The 21,423-nt window shown below is 44.4% G+C and overlaps 1 protein-coding gene across 1 annotated transcript in view; it reads right to left on the bottom strand.

Annotated features, from left to right (window-relative positions):
* Nucleotides 1-21,423, bottom strand: part of DNAJC11 (DnaJ heat shock protein family (Hsp40) member C11) — a 536,755-nt gene that overhangs the window by 240,449 nt on the left and 274,883 nt on the right. Inside the window, exon 4 of the mRNA XM_078642976.1 lies at nucleotides 19,711-19,812. Within this exon, the coding sequence (XP_078499102.1) occupies nucleotides 19,711-19,812 (102 nt within the window). The remainder of the gene's footprint in view (nucleotides 1-19,710; nucleotides 19,813-21,423) is intronic.

Genomic DNA, 21,423 nt, shown 5'->3' with positions numbered 1-21,423 from the left:
TTCCCTTAATTACGTCTTCCCTCTGCACACCTCCTGTATGAATTTGTTATAAAACAAATGGCTTCCTTCAAAAATGAAAAACTATCACTGTGCATTAATTCAACGAACCAAATTAAAATGCATGACGTTCTGGATTACAGAGACAATGTCAGTCACTGCGGGCCTTTAGGTTTAATGGGAGCCGTGAGGAAGGAGCAGCAGGGGCATCAGAGGGGAAGAACAACATTTTGTGCAAAATCAGAGCGATGGGAGAGTAGGAGAAGCTGCATCAGAGACAACAGAGTATCCGAATCACAAGACTGACTAGAGGGCAAATTTGTCTTTACAGGGAAGTTAAACCAAAGGGGATGATGGACGGAGTGTTGAACATTGCAAGCACTCACCCCCAGTCAACTGATCTGGGTTTAATCCATCATCATTCTTTAGCTCACTCGGCCACCCCAGTTCAGACATGGCCATATGCAAATCAGTCTGACCCTGTTAAGTTAAGCAGAGCCAAATGACCAGCACTAGTGTTCGACATGTGGCAACCTTGTTGTGGTTTAGTGTGCCAAATCTGGTAGCGGTGCTAACCCACAAGAGCCAGATTCTGTGGAACTGGTGTGCAAGTTGCAGATTCCTAAACAACTTCACTTTCCTTGCTTTTGGCAACTTAGAAGCACTTCAAGGCACCGTTTTACCACACTTGGTCCCCGTATGGTTCCCAGCACACATTTCAGGCAGTCTATAGATATCAGTCGTTTCTTTTGAGTTTTGGGTACACCACTCTGGAATACCTTTCAGCATCAAATGAAAGAGAACATAATTTATATAATTTGCAAAATGTTTAAAAAACTCGACGTCTTAAAATCTTTTCCAGTCATGGTTTCCTTCAAACGTGGCTTGTTTTTTTCATATCATCCTTCAAGGTGCTTCCATATCTAAAGGTTTGAGCAGAATACAACTGAGATCATATTCTATGTAAATTGCTTGTAAAGGGCGCATGTCTCTTGGAAAGTTATCTTGGTGCTGAAAGATTGCTGCAAAAAGACAGACCGAGAAGAGGCTTATGAGCATGAAGGGCAGAGCAAGGTTTTGATAGCCTTCCGTATGGCTAGATGGTCAGCGTTCAATCGAAGAAAAGATGGAAATGCATTCCAATGTTTGGGCATCGAGTATGTAAAGAAACGTCCACCCAGACTTTGAAGATGGATGCAAGGAACCTGGACTTGATGATGAAAGGCTGATCTGAAGGCCCTAGAGCGACTGGAAAGAATCAACTTATTGCACAGTTACAGAGGGTCGGAATTATAAAAAGCATTATGAGCCATACATTGAGTGTTGAACATGATAAACTGGCCATGAAGAGAAAATTGTGGCGGAGACTGAAGATGAAATATACAGACATATTCTGAAGTCATTGTAGTCTGCAGAAGAGATTGAGGGGTGGACCTTGTAGAGTGTGTTTACAATCGTCCAATCAAAATAAAATTAAGGTTTGTAGAACTATTCTACGGGAAGTCAATGGTACAAGGGGAAATATTTTGTGAAGGAGACAGTGAAAACAGGCTGATTACATTTTTTGCTGACTTGGAATTCAAGGGCCATATGAAGGTTATGGGCAGGCCTAGAATCAAGTGAGGACCCTGATTTAATTCAGAGAGCATGTGTGTTAAGCTTTTCCCTATCAAGAGGTAAAAAGTGAGGAGAGTCAATTGGAAGCCACAGTCTAGTTCGAATAGACTGCTATTGCCTAAAAGGTAGACGTAAGTTCGAAAGAGGCTCTGAAATCACATTGTTTTTGTTGTGAAAGAACATCCGAGAGATCATGACACAGAACTTGAGAATATGGAATGGGGGTAATGCAACAGTTTGCAATATTGACTTTGGTGACAACTTTTGAAAATGGCCATGATGGAAATATGGCTTGATCAATGGCAAAGCATTTTGCTCTGGGCTGACTCAACTTGCTTTTTGTAATTTCCTACAGCATTTTGATAGTTGCGGCGTTTGTCTTGGGCGGAGGTGTTAACAGTAGTTTATTTTTGCTGTTTTGCATATGAGATAAGCTTTCCTAGGGGAATTTGAAGTCCAAGGGGCTGGAGGCACAGACGAAAAATTGCGACAGAGTTTTAGTTGGGCCATTCAATCCACTGTGGATGATATAACCAATTGCTGTAATTATGGACAGTATCACCTAAGGAGGTGCCCTCAGTTGTTGGAGGGGGGGAGGGGGGGGGAGGGGGGGGAAGGGCAGGAGGGAGTAAATGTTAAAATTAAATTGCACTGGATACTTTAAGCCAATGATGTTTGCAAACAGAAAGTATGGTTTGCGAGCTGTTAGGGTGGTAGAAACACTCCTTTGTAATGGTAAAGGCCTTGTGATCAAACCAAGTCAAGGGAAGGGACGCATAGTCAAACTCAGCCTCAGGATGTGCCAAGGAGACCATGGGTGTTGTCTGCTTTTTGCGTAGGAGTGAAAATCGGTTGTTATGTTATAAGCTGTTTTGTAATGCGCTCAATTACTACCGGAGTATCCTGGCGCGGTATACCGCTGGGGAACCCGTCCTGGCTTTCCCTGTGGGATGGTCCCTACTGGGAGTCCCCAAGGTGAAGCCAGGCATCCCCGGCGTTGATGGGGCCGTTGTGGGTTGTGACTGTCCTAATCCCACAAACATCTAAAATATCAAAGGATTTCGATCGAACAGTTGTTTAGACTACCAAAAAGGGCAAACGCAGAAACGGGCAAACATTCTCTTTTTTGCCAGCAGTGGCCAGTAGAGTTGATAAGCTTTATTTCTGATTAAAGTGCCACAGCCTGCAAACAGGTGAAGCGTTTACATTAAACCGTTTCACTAAGAAGAACCTGTAAAGTCAGAAGGATAGTTTAAAGAAGTAGTGGCACTGTGTTATTCTGTGAACCACAAACTTTTTTTAAATGTGAGGAAAGCAACAAAGCAGTACAAGAGAAATGAGGGTGAAATAAATTGACAAGAGCAGAAACATTGGGATCACGGTAAAAGGCATTATGTTACAAGGTCAGGGATATAAACCAGACGAACCCGATGGAGCAATTAATTCACAAGCTGTCTTGAACCTAATACTTTATCCCTCAAGAAACCAGTACAAGTTCATTAAAACACAAATTGTAAACATAAAACTCATTGACTTGGATCGAGGCCGCGTTCACCTTCATCTGAAAGCTCCTTTAGCTCCCAATGGTGAAGAAGCATTGGAAAAAAATAACCTATAAAAAAAAAAACTTACAAGGCAGATGACAGGTGTAAACAATGCTCATAAAAGTACGGTACAGAGCTAATACTATGTCAACTGAGAAAATGGAGGAAAAAGACATACCATCGCGTACCGTAAACACACACAATAATTTTCATGATCATTGCAGCTTAAGTACAGAAGAGGATCCCTACAGCTATCTGAAATCAAAGTGTGAACTCCAAGTGTTTACAGTCAGACCTGTGCAAAAGAAAATGCATATTCTGCAGAGTACTATCTAGAGTACACACAGCTTTACAAGCCATTACAAGTGGAGTCCCCACTATATCCAGATCGAGAAAAAGAAACTGTAGATATGCGAACTTTCATAGCTAACCGTCCACTTTTTGACATAATGAATAGTAGATGAAAGCCCACAATCAGGTAAAACTAAAGGCTTTCTCCCAAATGTAACCTTAGAAGCAACATCCATATCTTCCAAAGATTTTCAATCAGAATAGATGCGTCTCACCTCATAAGACACTCATCAATATGATGTTCTTTTCAGTGCTTGCAAGTAGTGCAGTCCGAGTGGCGGATGATGTCAAACAGCCTTAAAAACACACACACAGCTTGCTGCTGAGATCAAAGTAGAGGGAAGGATCCTAACAACAACAGATATTGCCCTCCCCATCACTAGACTCCAGTCCACATCTGTGCCTGACCAGTCAGGTCACCTTTAGATCAAGCCTCATGGGCTTGTGGTTCCTTTAAGAACTTCTAGAGAACTCAATCCAGTTCCTCACAGTTCTCCATATTTAGTTAAAAAGAGAACCGAAAATGGCCAGTTCAATGTACCTGCCTCATGGTCATCTTCTCATAGACTGTGTCAGATATGAGAAAACAATCTAGCATACTGTGGACAGAATTTAAAGATGATCCAATTAAGGACTTTGGCAACTGTGTTATGATTTCAGATGCTCTTTACCTACTGGTTTTATGGTGTTGCATTAATCAAGAGCTCAACAGCTTGTGCCCCGTCCGTATCTGAGAGGACTCTTGGTTTCTCCCTGGGTCTCTAATGCACCTCCTCCCTTTATGCTTTGCACAAGTCAGACTTTGTGAGAACACTGTAAAGGGAAACCGCAAAGTGTACGGAACAAGTGATTAGTGGCCTGGAGCACAGGGAGATGCTGAAGGCCCTGTAGACAGCAAGAGTAAGATGTCAATTCGCTGGCAGGGGAGGTTTAGTGTATGGGCGACATGCAGGAACAACATGAGTCCAGATTAGAAAGCAGCAGGCTGGGGGACTCTCAAGAATAGTGAACATTCCAGTTGTACTGAACTGCCTTTTGGGGTCTGCCTGACCTTGCAGATAAGGCCGAGACCTCATCACCAACGGAGTAACGGTTGATGGCACATGAGGCAGCTATCTTTAGAAAGCTTGTCATGAGAACTGACGTGGTCCCCATGCTATAGTAATTTTCATTAAGTCAATTTTAAGACTGATGGATAACCATATCCTAGCCCAACCAAAGGAGTAGCCACATTTGAATGGGGGCATGAAAATGACAGCCTAGATTAAACGCATTAGCCCAGGAGCAGAGGTAAGACTATGGAGAAAGACTGGCACATGAGGAAGGGGAAAGGGACATAAAAGGATTGTTTCACTATGATAATTCAAAACCAAACCCATCATCACAGCGCCTTAATCTGTCCCAATTAATTGCAAAGGGAGACTCTCTTGGAGTCATTAGGCAGAACTGAGCAGTTCATTTTAACTTGCTGGAGTATGTGTTGCACATGCAGGGCCTACAAATCAGGCTATATGGAGCTGGTAAATGTGTGCTGAATTGCTATGTTTTCACAAAGTTCAGCTAACAAGGCAGCAAGAGAGAATTTCCATTATCTGATGCATACACTGTTCAAAAGCGAGGAAGCTGACATGTAGCTACAGGGAGAGATGAGCTTCTGTGCAACATCTTGTAGGAAGAAAGAAGACTAGTAGAACTATAACAATATTTCGAACACCAAGCATTGTTCAAAATCCTGTGTAGCAAAACAGAAGGAGAGCACTGGCTGACACCACCTCGCTCCACAGGAAACAATGCATAACATAGATATATAATATAATGGTGTAGGGGCAAGGAGTGTCAAGCGGACTGGTTGCCAGAGGGATAGCTGAAACATGAAGTTCCGACTTCAGGCCTGATGGCACAAAAAGGGTACATAGGGAGGCATATTCTGTTAAGTTAATACTACTTTTAATTTAATTTAGGTAGGTTTAGAATACTAGGATAGGGATGCGTGATGAAATATGGAGGGGGCTTACCTAATCTTAACCATAATGCATATAATAATTGTTGAGTTATTTATAAGATTCAAGATGAGTCAAATATCCACACATTGTGGATGAATATTGTATAATAAAGAATCACATAGTGCAAAAGATCCAGGAAATGTTCCTTTTCTCACCCAAACAAACATAGAAAGACAAAGGATCTACTGGCCGCTTTTTGCATGTTTATCCACAAATGTTTTACCTCCTATTTTTCTGGCCTTGTTTTTGTTGGCTTTAGGTCTGTGGGCACTTTGCCACTGCTAATCAGTGCTAATGTGCATATGCTCTCTGTGTAATTCTGATTTGTTCTCCATGATTGGCATATTTGATTTACTGATAAGTCCCTAGTAAAGTGGACAGTGTGTGCCCAAGGTCTGAATAATCAATTGCTACTAGTGGGCCTGCCGCACTAGTTGTGCCACCCACATGAGTAGCCCGGTAAACGTGTCTCAGACCTGCCCACATGAGTAGCCCTGTAAACTTGTCTCAGGTCTGCCGTTACAGTGCCTGTGAGTGCAGTGTGTGCCCAATGTCTGAATAATCAATTGCTACTAGTGGGCGTGCAGCACTAGTTGTGCCACCCACATGAGTAGCCCTGTAAACTTGTCTCAGGTCTGCCGTTGCAGTGCCTGTGAGTGCAGTGTGAAACTGTCATATCCACCTGGTAAGTGCACCCACTTGCCAGGTGCTAACCCTCCTATTTACTCCATGTAAAGCACCCAGAAGGTAGGGCCAAGTTACCCCCGTGGGCAGGGTTCGGAGTATGTGAAAGGTAGGAGATGTACTAGTGTGTTTTGCATGTCTTGATAGTGAAATACTGCCAGTTTCGTTTTTTACTATTGTAAGGGTTAGTTATTCCACAGGTTATCGTTGGAGCAGCCTTGTAACATTTTACAAGTGTAACTTTCAATTGGGAACAGCTAGAGATTTGGAGTTTAGGTTTCCTGAACTCAGAATTTAGAAATACATCTTTAAGGGAAGATGGTTTTTAAATTGTGTGTTAGGAAATGCCAATTTTTTAAAGTGGGCATTTTCTTGCTTTACCATTCTGTGTGCTTTTGCCTGCTTGTGGAAACGTCTGGTTTAGACTGACAGGGGCTGTCTGTGCATTCACTCCAGACACTCACACAAAGGCAGCTGACAGGGCGGTTTCAGGCTTTCACAAAGCTGTCTCCACCCCCTGTAGTGTGGCCGGACCAGGAAGGGTAGAAAGGGTTCTATTAAGTAAGAGAAACTTTCTTTGAAACCTGCACACTTCAAAGCCTGAGAGTAGTATACGTAGGGGGACTCTGACACCAGAACTTTAGAATACTTCTGGATTAAGCGGACCCTGCCAGGAAGAAGCACTGAAGAGCTGCCAGGAGGAGTACCGCCCCTTTGCTGTGTGTTGCTTCGCTGGGTTGGCCTGCAGTTGCCGCTTCGGCCTGTGGGCAGTGGAAAGGACTGGACTTTTACTTTGCTTTGGTATCCGGATTTAGAAGATTCTCCAGGTGTTTGATATAGAGCTTGCCTCATGTTAATAAGTCTCAGGGATACACATACTTTACTTGCAGCATCCCTGAACCCCACTGCTGGGAGTTATGACCTGCCTTATGGTGCCAATTCCAGCTCTGGGCCCTTGGAGGTTGGTTTGCTGCTGAAAACCTTCAAAATAGACACATCACCCTTCCAGCACCTGTTTTTCCAAAGCAACACTGAGATGCAGGAGAAATTTCCACACACCAACCCCGTGCGGCCGAAGTAATCTACGCAGTGCCTGTCCACGGCCCGAAAAACTACTGCACCTTGAATTCAGCGCATGATTTTCAAAGTCTGAGATCACTGCCCTGATTCTGATGCAGGCCCTCTGGTGCAACTGTCCACATAATCGCATTGTAGGTTTGCAGCTAAAGAAACCAACGCAGCACCTATTTGCCAACAATGCACTGATCTCCAGCAAGTTCAAGATTTCCAAGCATCTCACACCTGTGTGCTAAATCTACATAGACACTGGGCTTTTAATAAGAAACCGAGGCATCATCTCCTCTCACAGTCAGAAACTAACGCATCACCTCCTCTCGCAGTAGCGAACCTATGCATCACCTCCTCTGCGTGGCAGTACGGAACCAACGCATCACCTTCCCTGCGAGTAAGGGACCGATGCATCACATTCCCTGTGCCTGTTTCCGTCCTGTAATTTTGACGCATCCAAGGTACTTTGTGCTAAAATTAAGTTTTCTATGGACAGAACAGTTTTTACCTTTCAAAAGTCATAATTTTATGTCTGTATTGTGGATCAGTGTCATTTTGGTCTTGTTTTGTTTACATAAATATACTTTATTTTACTATATTGGTATGGTGTCCATTTGAAGTCGTTTCCACTGTTTTACTGTGTGTTATATACAAATGCTTTACACATGGCCTCTGACATAAGCCTGACTGCTCGTGCTAAGCTACCAAGGGGGTGAGCAGGGGTTATTTTAGATGTGTAACTCCCTTATCCTGACTAGAAGGAAGGGTCCCTACTTGGACAGGGTACAAACCTGCCAACTAGAGACCTCCATTTCTAACAGATATCTTCTGTTAACATGATGGCCTTTTGTATAAACAATTAATTACAAACAAAAGCGTTGAAAAAACTGGCACCACGGGTTTGAACTTGCTATTTGCCTGTTAAAGAGTTAAAAACGTGTTCCACGATCTTGCAGGCAGGACACGTTCCTGAACATAAAGACACAACACACGTAGGCAAAGTGGGAAGCCTGTCATTATTTTCAATATAATCTCGACGACCATAACAAGCAGACGAAACAAAACAAAAAAACATCTCCACGACGCTCCATTGCGTGCATCTCTTTATGGCGCTACATTTCTAGTTAGAAATGCTTTATTTATCTGAAACCATTTTATTGGAACCAATAAAATGATGGAGATTTTCAAGTAACTTCCATTCTCGTATGAAGCCATAAACAGCTGCCCTGCCTAATTCGACGGAAACATTGCCTGGAGGTGCATTTCCATAGAATCCCAATAAGCCGTCGCTATAAACACCCAGATGGCTAATTTTATCGCAGGACACGGACACTCAGTATTCCACTGCAGCGCCTCCTTTTTATTGCAGCAGCAAAAGCAGCCAGATGAAATGTCAAATGACTGGAGTGAGAGAGACATTCTGCACAGTGCGAGGAAACATTTCAGGCTTCACAGAGGAGGGCACAAGCTTTGTCAAACTAGAGCCTCTGTGACCTACTTGAAATGTCCCCATCTGTAGGCAAGCGTTGGGATCCAATAAATAAACCAACGTTCGTCAATAGGCTTAGGAAATTAAATGGATTCAGTTACTTAGGTGCAGTAGGGTTCTGTACAGCTAAATCCTAAGAATATATGGCTTCCCAACCTAAGTTTAAAGGGTTTCATAAGCTTTGAAATCTGATCAGATGCGTCACTAGTAAAACATATATATATATTTTTTTTAAATAGTAACCGTGAAACTCCCAAATGGGTTGAGATAGACAGGCAAGCATTTAAGGGTCTCCCTTTCATTACATTTCTTTTCAGCGAATGGCAGAAGAAGGGAAGAGATAAAACTAACTTTGAGAGGTATTTAAATCAATTCTAATAAAAATCACGTTATTGTCTAAATTTGGCGTCAGTCCGAATATATGGGCTGACTCATAATTCAAATATCTCAAAGTAGTCCGGTATATTGGAATACTTGGATACAAATAACCTCTCTCTTCTCACACTAAGGATTATTATGATCTACTACTCAATGAAAAAGTTTGGAATTGCTCGTCATTAGTAAAAAAAATGTTAAAAAATAGGAACGGTGAAACTCCAAAATGGGTTGAGATTAGGGGTGGGTGGAATTTGAGTAGTCGCGCTATGCAAAGCTTTGCGAAAAGGGTAAAAAATCTCTGCAAACACGCAGAATTGCTTGTTCCGGCCGTTTGCGATGCTTTTTTCCTGTTCGCGAACACCCATTTTGAAAGCGTGGACAAGCAAAAAATTCCACGAAGCCATGAATCACGGAATTTTTGGCAATTCCGCGTTCTCCGCAGAACGCGAAATTACCCAAATTCCGCAAGAGGAACAGAATTTACCGCCCAGGCCTAGTGTAGATAGACACACAAGCATTTAAGGGTCTCCCTTTCATCACATTTCTTTTCAGCGAATGGCAGAAAAAACAGAGAGATAACACAAACTTTGACAGGTATTTAAGTCAATTCTAATAAAAATCACGATATTGTCTAAATATGATGTCAGTCCGAATATATGGGCTGACCCATAATTCAAACATCTCAAAGTAGACTGATATATTGGAATACTTGGATACAAATAACCTCTCTTGTCTCACACTAAGGATTATTATGGCTACTACTCAATGAAAAAGTTTGGAATTACTTGTTGCTTAGTCAAAACATCAATAATGCAAAAGACAAAATTATCTTTCCTAGTACAGAACACAATATAAGGTAAAAAGTTTTGGGTTAGATGTACCGTGTCCGAAAATAAACAGCTCAAGTGCTAGCATCTACAAACTCTTGGTTGATAGCAACCTACACTTGCTATACAAAACAAAGACGACTAGGACATTGATCTTGCTTGTTCAAACAGAAAAAATGTGGAATGGTTTTCTGAAGACTATATCGAAACAGACTATTAATCGACAAGTTATACTGCGATAAGACAAAACAAAATTCTGTCTCCACTGGACCCCAGGAAACATTTGGAAGCTTAGTATGTTGGAAGATGGGGAATTGCTGGGGATGTATTAAGGTGCTAGTAGAGTACTGAGATCAACACCTTTCTATAGTGCCACATCTTTTCAAACTGGTGGATAAAGTTCAATGAAAGAAAAAAGCGAGTCTGACGTCTGATATACAATTATCAATGAAGGAATCTATTTTTACAATCATAAACAGAGAATCCACTTACGATCCAACAGAAAAAAACTACTTTTGACGAGTATAATGAAGCCCAAAAGTTTTGTTCTGGGGTTTTGGAATATGTTTTCTAAACTAACTCGACATATGGCTTATGGGAAAGTCAAATTTAGAACAAGAGCAAAAAAGAACTTTACAATTGAGACACAAAGACGACATATCCCATTTGATATTAACTAAAAAATGAACGGTTCATTTCATCTAACTCACTGAAGTCAGTGGAGCTGAAGAGAAACGGATTCTCACTGAGTGCCACAGCAACAGTGGGCTGATAATAGACGGCCAGAGACCATACAAAAACCCTCTTAGCTTGAGTAAGATTTCATCCGGAAACAGTTTTTAGACCTGTATGAAAAGTGAATGCTAGCTTGTTGATAGAAAATCCATACAGTGAGTTATTAGTCCATCCTCTTTCTTTTGTGTTGCAAGAGCTCCTTGGTTTTTTCTTTCTCGCCGAGTGAATCGGAGTAATTGATGTCTGTTTGACTTGTTTTCTTATTTATGCAGTTATCTCATGGGTATACTCAGCAGTTTCTTAGCAACCAAGTTTAGTTGCGATTATGGAACAGAAGTATCATTCACAACAGATATATTGAGATTTATCTTTCACTGATTCTTTAGAATGTATTGTATTTCTATGTTGGAAAGTGGAATGTTGTCTATTTTAACTATAAGCCACATACGACTTATGGATTTAATAAATCTCTTTATGATTAATCTACCTCTACAGTTCCAAAGAAAAAGTAAGAAACGCAGAATATACAGCTGAAGAGCTACATCACAACCATAAATGGAAATTGTTATTTTGTAGTATGAATGACGACAACTGTTCAATACCTCCAAACAGGAGGGACCAAGTCCATCTGAGAGGACTTCACATCCCATACGCCCACTTCTCCACGTATATAAGGAAACTTGAACAAACAAAAAGAGAAAATATCTGAGCAACACTACAACTATCAACAATACGAACAATGATAGTAACAAGTACATGCGATCATAAGGCGACGTATGCACATTATTTTCTCAGTAAATACCAGGTCCTGTGGTTACCCGAGTTACTGTTACCCAGTACACTGGCATCAAAATGGTGAAGGGCTGATTGGCCAGTAGGTCAATGCAGAAGTCAGCAGCCATTGCTATATATCGACATTTGTCGGATGAGCGAATATGGTTCATTTGGTTTGAGAACACAGCTTTCTTTTTCTGCAACCACGACTGCCGATACCATACAGGAATCCTACTGCCAGAAGAAGAGTAAATAATGGAAACGGTTGAGGGAGTTGCTAAGGCACCAGAGGTCGAAAGCGGCCTTTCTTTAAGGCATTAAGAAACGTCACATCGCTCACGCGAAGTGTGGTAGAGTTACAACATTTTGACAATAAACCAAAACAAAAACACCACTCATCTCTCCACTTCACCTTCTGTCTTAATACTTACAATTACATGGACAGATTGTTGGGGGCAGAGCACTGCGTGGAGACAATGCTGTGGGTGGGTGGGTGCTGTGGAGACAAAGCTGTGGGTGGGTGGTGTGGAGATAAAGCTGTGGGTGGGTTAAAGGTAGGAGTGGCTGGATGTGTGGGTGCCTATGTGTGGGTTTAGGTTTGTTTACAACTGTGCAAATGTGAATTATTACACTGCATCATTTGGAAAACTGTGCAATATTTTTGCCTTATCTGGGAATAGCATTGCTCGCCTTCCCACTCTCCGTCGACCCTCAGGCGCGCCAGAATATATGTGGCTCTCAAAAACCTGAGTGGTTCATTTCATGTAGCTTACTGAAGTCATTGGGGTTGATGTAAAACAGCTCCTCAGTGTGAGTGGGACAGCACAGCAACAATGGAATAATGGTAGAAGGCCACAGGCCATGTACAAACCATGTAAGCGTCAGCAAGATTGAACAGTTTACTGATAAAAGCATTTCAACATGTATGAACGAAGCATGTAAACGCAAGGGTGCTACTGACCTGAGGCTCACCGCTAGCTATGCACAAACCAGCAGATCCAACATTCTAATGCATATGATTTGTAGACAAATATTATCTAATAAATAATCATATTCAGTGAAATCCGTCAAAGGAGACAACGACCTGCTTGAAATGAAATGAAAAGGCATTTATAAAGCGCGTGGCTACCCAGGAGTGTCCCAGCGCTAGAGACCAACACGGAGGAAACAGAGAACTAAGGAAACAGGAAAGTCTTCAATTGTTTGCGGAAGACAAGGTGGGTGGAGATAGTGCGCAGATGAAGTGGCAGGGAATTCCAGAGCTTAGAGGCGTTATAGGAGAAGGGCTGTCCACCGCTTCTGGCCTTCTTGATCCTGGGGACCTCGGCCAGATGAAATTCATCTGACCGCAGTTGTCTCTTCGCTTTGTAAGGACGGATCATAGCTGATTCGATAGGGGGCCCAGTCCCCTTGTCAGTTCAAATCTGAAAAGGAGAAAGTTGGTGCACCGAAGCAGGGGCTCCAATCTACATTAAGTGCAGTCTTTTTAAAGTTTTTTTTCTTAGGAGGAATATTACTTTTAACAATGGGCCATCCTTCCTGGGATACAACGTGCTCAGAAAGCAGCACCAAGGGGAGCATGCTTCTTCCATAATCAACTGAAGAAAGATGCACAGAAGATCAAGGATAATCTGTATAATGCATGTGCTCTGGACACTCCCTGGGGATTAGCAATGAGTGATCCTTATTGTCATCTTTACTCTGCGCATTTCACATAGGTCTGAGGAACTAATTAAAAGACGGAAGCAGTACTGGGAGAAGCTCACCATTTACAAGGAGGCCATAAATAATGAGAGTGTTACAGTTGTCTGAAAAGGTACCATAAGCTCAGAGGACAGCAAGTAATTGAAGCTGTCCCACTTGTGAATATGACGCTGATGCGGGCAGCTTACATCTGTTTCAATATGTATTGTTGCATCTGAATGCAAGCAGACAACAAAGGTCAGACTGACCTGAAGACCGTCGCCATTGACTTGGACAGACCGCTGAACCGTGAATATAAAAATTGTTAAAACATGATTTTGTCCGTTTTGGGCCGTTTCCTGTGGGCTGGGGGTGCCGGTGCCGCCAGAGTGGCGCTGCGGACATGCTTCCTGTCCACGTATTGTGGTGGTTTAGCCACGTCGGACCTATTGTCCTATTATCAGGCCTCCCAGTTACTGGTACTCAACGAATGGTGGTATGGGGACAGAGGAGACCCAGCATATGCCCTGGAGCGCTCGCTGATGGGGGACAACACACTCCATACGATCCTGTACTCGGCCAGGCTGCGGCGGACCCTGCCGTGTGCCACGCGAGTTGTCTTTGCTGTGTGGCGACAGGCGCTGTGTCGCATGGGCTGGTGGGGTAGATTAACGGCGGAGACTCCGTTGTGGAAGAACGGGCGGCTCCCCGCGCTGGCCTCGTTGGCGGGGTTTGATGGCTGGGACGCCATTGGGATCTCGTCATTGGGTCATGTGCTGACCGGGGTCACCCTCAAATCGTTCCAAGAGCTCAGTACTGAGTTCCATATGCCCAAGACCCAATTCTTTCGGTACCTACAGTTTCGCCATGCGCTGGCGCCTAGCATCGCTAACATGGAGTCGCTCCCGGAATTTAGCCCAGTTGAAGCGAAGGTCTTCATGGGAGACCTTGGAGATAAGAAGGTGTCCCGAATTTATCAAACGCTGGTCACTCACTGCTCCACCACCCTACTGCCCCTTAAGGAGGCCTGGGAGGCAGATGTTGGTCCCCTGGATGAGGATGACTGGAGGGAAGCCCTGGAGTCCCCACGAGGGGCTGCCATTGCGATACGACTTAGGCTAATCCAATTCAAGTATTTACACAGGGCCTATTACACCCGGGAGCGGCTGTGGAAGGCGGGACTGATTGGGTCTCCGGAATGTCTGCGCTGTGGAGCTGCAACAGGTACGCTGCTGCACACTGTGTGGTCGTGTGCTGGGCTGACCAGATTCTGGAGGGGTGTTTGGAGTTGCTTGTCAGAGGTATTGGGGTGGGATCTTCCCCGCACCCCTCGATTAGGGTTGCTCCATGTATTGGAGGGTGTAGGTGGAAATATATACAAACGTCATCTGTTGCTGCTGGGACTTGTTGTTGCCAAAAGGGACCTAGCCCGAGCATGGAAGGGAGAGCGAGCCTCCCCTGTGTGCATGGAAGGCTGGACTAGACTACTTTATGAGACTGGAACGCCCGGTATTTGAGGCAAGAGGATGCCCCTGTAAGCATTTTAAGATCTGGAAGCGGTGGGCGGAATATAGGGGATTGATACTGGACCCCCCAGTAGAGCAAGAGGAGGACATACGGGTGGAGGATGCCTCACAGGCCTAGGAAGTGCATCATACCTAGCACATTATGACCAAGTATTGAATGTTTTGTATACTCACGTGCATGGGGTTAGAGGGGGATAAGGGGTGGGTAGAAGGGTAGTTGGGTGGTTGGGGTTGGTGGGTGGAGGTGGGGGGGGGGGGGGAGTTCTTGTCTTTCCTCTTTTTATTGATTGGACTATGCACTAATGATAAAAACGTGTCATGATGCTTGGTGGTGACCTCCTGACTGTGGAGAGCCACGTGTCTGGTTTTGCTTAATCAGTCAATAAAACTTGTTGTGAAAAAAAAAACCATGATTTTGGGGGAAATGGGTTTCCAGGTGTGCATATAAAGCATAGTAACATCGGCGGCTCCTCCACTGTCGGAGGAGAGTCGCCCCCCCTCTCCCCCCCCCCGCCAGAAGCTGCAAAACAAAAAAGAAAACAATAATAGAACGGTTTATCTTTTTATTTTTAACACAAACAAGTCTTGGGGGCGAGGGCAGACAAGGACAGGCTAGAGACAGAGTGTTGGGCACTGCTGTTAGTGCATATGACGTCTTAGGAAGGCCAAACTGACATGCGCACTGAAGCGGTTCCCAAAACAAGCTGCAATGCCAGGTTGTAGACAGCACACACAGGCTCCGAGTCTCACTGGGTGCGCACATTGAGGGCGCTCAAGCCAATCCTGATGCTGTTCTCTATGGTGCTTTGCTCATTTTTATTTCATGTTTAAATGTATCTATTTCATCAGACTTTCAGACTATTTAAAAGCACACCCCGTTGGAAGTTCTTATCTTGAAGGTTGTTGATTGATTCCTTGGCAGAACTGTAACATATCAGGTGTACCGCATCAATACGGTGCCTTGCTCAAATTGTATTTTTTCCCTTTTACACATTTTATAATTCATTTGTTCTATTACAGTTTGAGACTACTTTCAAAGCACACTCTGTTGATGTTTTATCTTTAATGTTTTGATTGATTCCTTGGGAGAATTGTAACATATGACTGTACACTGACGGGAAAAGATGTAATGATTAGGCAGTTGCACAATGTATTGCATTTGCACATATATACCTTGAATTGATTATTTGTGATGCAGATGGTGCTCTATTTTAACTGATTTTTAACCCCTTCGCTGGGGGGGGTAATTCCCCCATGGCGCGGGGGAGCGGGGTGAGAGCACGGCGCCGCGGTGCTCGTGACGAGCCCAGCTCGTCATGAGTCACAGTGGAGCTGTGCTCATGACAAGCTGGGCTCGTCACGACTCTGCCCACTGAATAATTCCCCGCACAGGCAGGGAATCAATTGCACGTGGGCATAGCGCAGCCATTATGACGAGCCCAGCTCGTAATGAGCACAGCTCCACTGTGATTCATGCGCGCACTGAAGGAGTTAATAGTTCTAATTGCTTTGGTTTAAATAATTAGAAACAGTAAAAATTTAGCTATCTTGTGAAAGTGAGGTTTACTTTCATAGTCCAGTGCGGCAAAAGATGTGCAGTCATGCCGTACTAAATATTCCCCAGACCTGAGTCCATAAAGTGATTTAAAGGCTTCATTTTAACTTTGACTTTAAGCAGATTGTTTTGAGAAAGAGACCTTAACTTAACCCGTTTTGTCTTGGGTTTGCACAAAATGTTCATATCCGTGTTTGGGCCAGGAAGAAGCGGTAGAGAAAATGTGATCAATGGAATTAAATTTATGATCAAAGAAGTCGATCAACTAATCTGATTCAGCCACAAGAGCTTCAGTTGTAAAGGGAAGGGGGTAGCCACTTTGACTGTTTAAAGAGGTGTTTCAGGGCGTTCGTCACAGTGTCAATCAAGGATTTAATATGTGGGGCCTGGGCATTATGTGGTAAAGAGAGGTGTGGAGTCTGTGCAGATGGAAATGCATAAGTAAGATTACCTGATCACTCATGCGGGACTATATTCTATATCGATTTTCCAATCTAGAAACCAAAATACATTTTAAGATGAGTCCAACTAGCTAAACTGAAGTGAACCAGGTTATGAATCCATACACAGTAATAAGTTTATGCTTGTAACTGAAACATTGTATTTACCTGATGTGTGGAGTCATCTGGTAACCTCGTGAATAAAGAATTCGGCCTCACTCTGAAAGTGTGGGTGCTGCTAGTGCACGTTACTATAACTAATGAGTGGAAGTGATATCTGGTTTGTTTTTGCAGACTGAAGTCTCTTTGGTAAGCGGGGGGGGGATATATTTATGAATAGTCTCACAGGAGGGACCTTAAGGAGGCTGCAGGCACTTTATTTAATCAAAGATAGTGTACATGACAAATCCTAACCAGAGATGGAGCAGTGCTTGAACACCACCTACTGAAGCCACTTATGCACAGTATGCTGGAGGATTCACTGCCTTTACTCCTAGCGACAACACCAGTGCAGACATATATCCTGCCACAGCTTTCACTAACAACTGCATCAGAGTCCACTGCTGGAGCACAAGTCCTCGCTGCACTCCCAGCTTTAAGTGTATATGCACTACATAAGCATGTTTCTGCGCTCACTCCGGCCATAGCACCAATAATGTGCAATGGTAACTGAATCACCAGTGCTCTGCAAAATGTAGTGCATGTATTGTATTGTAATTGGATTTAAATAGCGCTTACTACCCCTGACGAGGCGTCAAAGCGCTTTTCCGGAGAGTAGAAAGCTACTCCGGAACCCATAGATGATTAGTGGTGAATAAGTATAGGGAAAAACTAAAGTAATTTAAATGGTGGATATATTATTAAATTATTTGCATTGAGAAGGATAGTGGAGGGATAGAAGAGGGAAAAAAGTTTGCATTTATATAGCGCTTGCTACTCCTGATGAGGTGTTGAAGGAGCACGTCCAGTCCTCACTAAGCAATTCAGTTGAAGTTGGAAGTGACACCAACATATGCACCTCCAGTGGAACGGAGGTGCTGGAAATCGTAGTTAGGATGAGAATGTGATGGGGTACACAAGTGCTAAGAAAACACTTGCATAGTGCAGAGCACGAAAATCTCCCCTACTTCAATCCTGTGGTGCACAATTGCAGGAGTTTGTAGTTTGGGCCAAAGTGAGAGTTAGTTACTGAGGGAAATTGGTGTAGTGTACACCAGGAGCATGCTCTGTATTCACTCTAGTTTAAGTACTCTTCTATGCAGAATGATGGGCTATCCTCCATGTCTCAACAGAAACCCTGTCTAGTACCTAAATCCCAGGTGTGAGCTTAGTGGAGGAAGCAGTCCAATATTGTGGCATGGTGTCATTTTTCTTCACTTGTCTTACTGAAAGGTGGACTGTCTCTTTCCCTGTCCATCATAACTAGCCCTAGCCTGATCTATTTTCAGGCTTCCCCTTTACTTTCCACTCTAGCTCTGACATCTTTCATCTCTTTCTTTTGCTCCAACTTCTGCGGCTGTACTTATGTTTGCGGACCTGGTTGGGTGATCAAACTGATGGGACTCCCCCGCCCTCTCTAAGCCAAGTGCACACAAAGTGCTGCACATGATCAGTGTTAAATCCCTAGCTTTTCTGCATGGCTCCAGGAAGGGACATACCTAGGTTCATCTTCCAGGTTAAGTACGTGCTACTTTGATAGGGAGGTTTGTTTGGTGCAGAGATGAGTGCATGTGGTACACAGGGAGGTGGAGGAGTGTGGCTGGGCATCCAGTGCAGGCAGGACTGGGAGTGAGCAAGGCAGCTATCATCCGCAACCCCAATGCCCATATACAATGTGTGTGTCACTTTCCACATTCAGTCCCAAAGGAGTCCTTACCATCCCCGGATTAAAGACTGGTGCATACCCTGTGCTGACACTTACATTCCTCGTTGGCTTCTGTAGGAAAGTGCCCTTTTCGGCATGGTCACCCCTCCACCTTTTGTCTGGTATTTGATATGATTTCAACTGTTTCTCCTACAGAGGTTTTCTACATAGGTTAACATGGCCTCGAAGGGCTTCAATTACGAATTGAAGTATCAAAATCACCGGACACTGAAAAACACCCCTCTCCACTTGGACGCCGCAGTGCCTCCCAAGGTGACCTGTTGGGGCTGCCTTGCACCTTGCCCTTTACTCACCTTAAGTGCCAGGGAAGGGTCCTGTAAGTCGTTAAGTGTGCGTATGCAGAGTAGATTTTCTTCCTAGGTTGACACTGCTGAGAAAAGCTTCAATTATGATTTCAGGTATCAAAAAGCGGTTTTCTTCAAACCTGTTATTGTAAAAATTGCATACCTGATTTTGATGATCTTGGTGCCTAAAGTTATATAGAGATCAGTGTTATTTTTATTAATTGGTGTGGATCTCATTATTGAAGTGTGTGTGCGTGCACGTAGCGGATGACTTGCACTCCTCTATAATAACAATTAAGGCTGCTCAACCACACTACCTCCTAAAAGAGCGCCTTGGGAGTGCTAGAGCAAGCCCCTGCCTACTAGTAAGGGAATACCTGGGCTCTTTGCACGGTATACCTCATTATGGTATGGCATAAAGATGGCGACTTCCTACAGCTTCTCTCATGACTCTCTCGCAGTCAGCAAAGGATGTAACTTTTTAAAATCAAGAATGCTCACTAGAGGCTCAGCAACCTCTAGGAAGGCCAGGCAAAAATAGGGTCTGGCTGAGCCAAGCAGGGCCGGACTGGCCATTGTGGGCACTGGGCAATCCCCCGGTGCGCCGCACGGGTGGGGGCCGTTTTTTGTTACAGGGCCGTTTTTGCAGCATTTTGCCAGGGCCGGTTTTGATTCCCGGTCCGGCCCTGGAGCCAAGTCAGGTTCACCCCCTCCCGCCGAAAATAGGCCCTATGTCGTTACATTAGAGATGATGCGTGTTAAATTGCACTTTTCTCTAATGTGCCTACTTCGGGTCACTGACTATCATTTGAAACGTCTTATCAACTGAACAAGCAAGCAACATCTTCTTTAAAAGGAATACAACCCTACCTTTGGGTTGGTTCTTTGCTGGAGTCGCCGCTCTTCTCGTTCTCTCTGCAAGCGCTCAAACTCTTCTCTGATCTCAGTAGCTGTTCTTCTCCTTTCTACGACCTACACAACAAAGAATATAGTCAGTAAAAACAGAACACAACATTTTTTTTTAAATGTTCACAGATTTAAAAAAAAAAACAAAGCACAGTACATGTCATACGCAAAACGCATACAGAGGGAACATTGCAAGCAGCATCCATGCCTTAGAAGGAAATCTATGCAATAATACCTGCCACCTGCTTATTCCTTTCCTAGGGACACATGCTTAGTGTCCATAAGTCAACATGTTGTCCAACTAGGTCAACAGCTCATACACCCTTATGTAGTATGACCATGACATGATGTGTGCTTGCTTCCACACCTGTCAAATCTCATATGAAAAGGGGGGGCCCTCGGCCCCCCTGCCCGCATGGCGGCGCGGCGACCGCTTCCCCCCTTCCCCCCTTTGTGTCTCTCGGTTGTGGGGGCGGGCCCTCGGGCGCGACCCACCACCGATTGGCTGGCTACCCCCCTGACCCGGATACCAGTGTAGAAGGTCTGGGTCAGGGGGGGCGGGCTACTGGAGGGGTGGGGCAGGGGGGCGTGCCCCCCCCGCCTGGCCCCTGAGGAATAAAGAGGCGGGGAGCGCCCAGGAGACCCCCTTGTCCCTGGACGCTCCCTCACAGCACGGTGTGCCCCGCGCTCGGGGCTTCTTTGTTTTATTAACTTTCTCCTTTCTTTTGCAGTTGGCACCGTGTACAAGCAAGCGGTTCGGGAGCCGCGTTGATCTTAGCCCCCAGCGAGCCGCGTGGAGTCAGCCGTATCGTCAGAGTGGAGCCGCGGGAAACATCGCTTCTCTGGTCTCTGGACAGCGAGCGGAGACTCGCGCGCCGGTGTGCAGAGCGGCTGGGGAGCGTGGTACGGGCCGCTCGAGGCTCCGTAAGGTATTGTGCGGGGGGCGGGTGCATCAGGAACGGCGCATCGGCCAGCCGGTATACTTTGTGAGCGGCCGGGTGAAAGGAGGCGGCCGACTCGATACCGGCAGCTCAACCAGGGCTTCGTAGTTCGAAGGTCTTGGAAAACAGGGGTCGCAAATACAAAATACTTGCGGGAGCCTTTTTAATTTTCTAATAAAGAACGGAGCGGGCAGTTTAAATGATCGGCTTGTCTCGCATGATCGTTTTTTGGCGCGCATTTCATGTAAACGGCAAATAAGGCCGGAGTGGGCTGATTTAAGTAAGCCGAGATAGCTCAGTTGCGAGAGCATTAAACTAGCTTCGTACCTTCTACTGTTTAAGGAAGTGAAGCAGGGTCGACCAGGGCAGCACCTGGATGGGAGACCCCTTGTGAAAGTGTGCAATTGTACAAAAAAGGGAAATGACATTACATAACTGTTTTTCATGACTGTCTTGCAATTAAGTATGTCGCTATTGTGACTTTGAGCAAAGTGTGCAGTTGAGGGTAAAAAAGTACATTCACTGTTTGGTTTCAGAATTATTCTGGTCTTGAGGGAGTGTTAATTTACTGTGTTGATACAACGAACTTAGTGGTGCACAGCACCAGGAAGGTCAACAGGGGGGGTTCAAGCATTCACTGTATTTAACCTGGGTTTTCCTAATTCTGCTCTTGCCTTTATCACACGGTGTTAATACATCTCTCTATTCCAGGCATTTAACGACACTATTGGTGCAA

Source organism: Lissotriton helveticus, chromosome 5_1 (assembly GCF_964261635.1).
Source record: "Lissotriton helveticus chromosome 5_1, aLisHel1.1, whole genome shotgun sequence".
Taxonomy (NCBI): domain Eukaryota; kingdom Metazoa; phylum Chordata; class Amphibia; order Caudata; family Salamandridae; genus Lissotriton; species Lissotriton helveticus.
The sequence above is the reverse complement of the archived record's forward strand: the minus strand, read 5'-3'. Positions and strand labels throughout refer to the sequence as shown.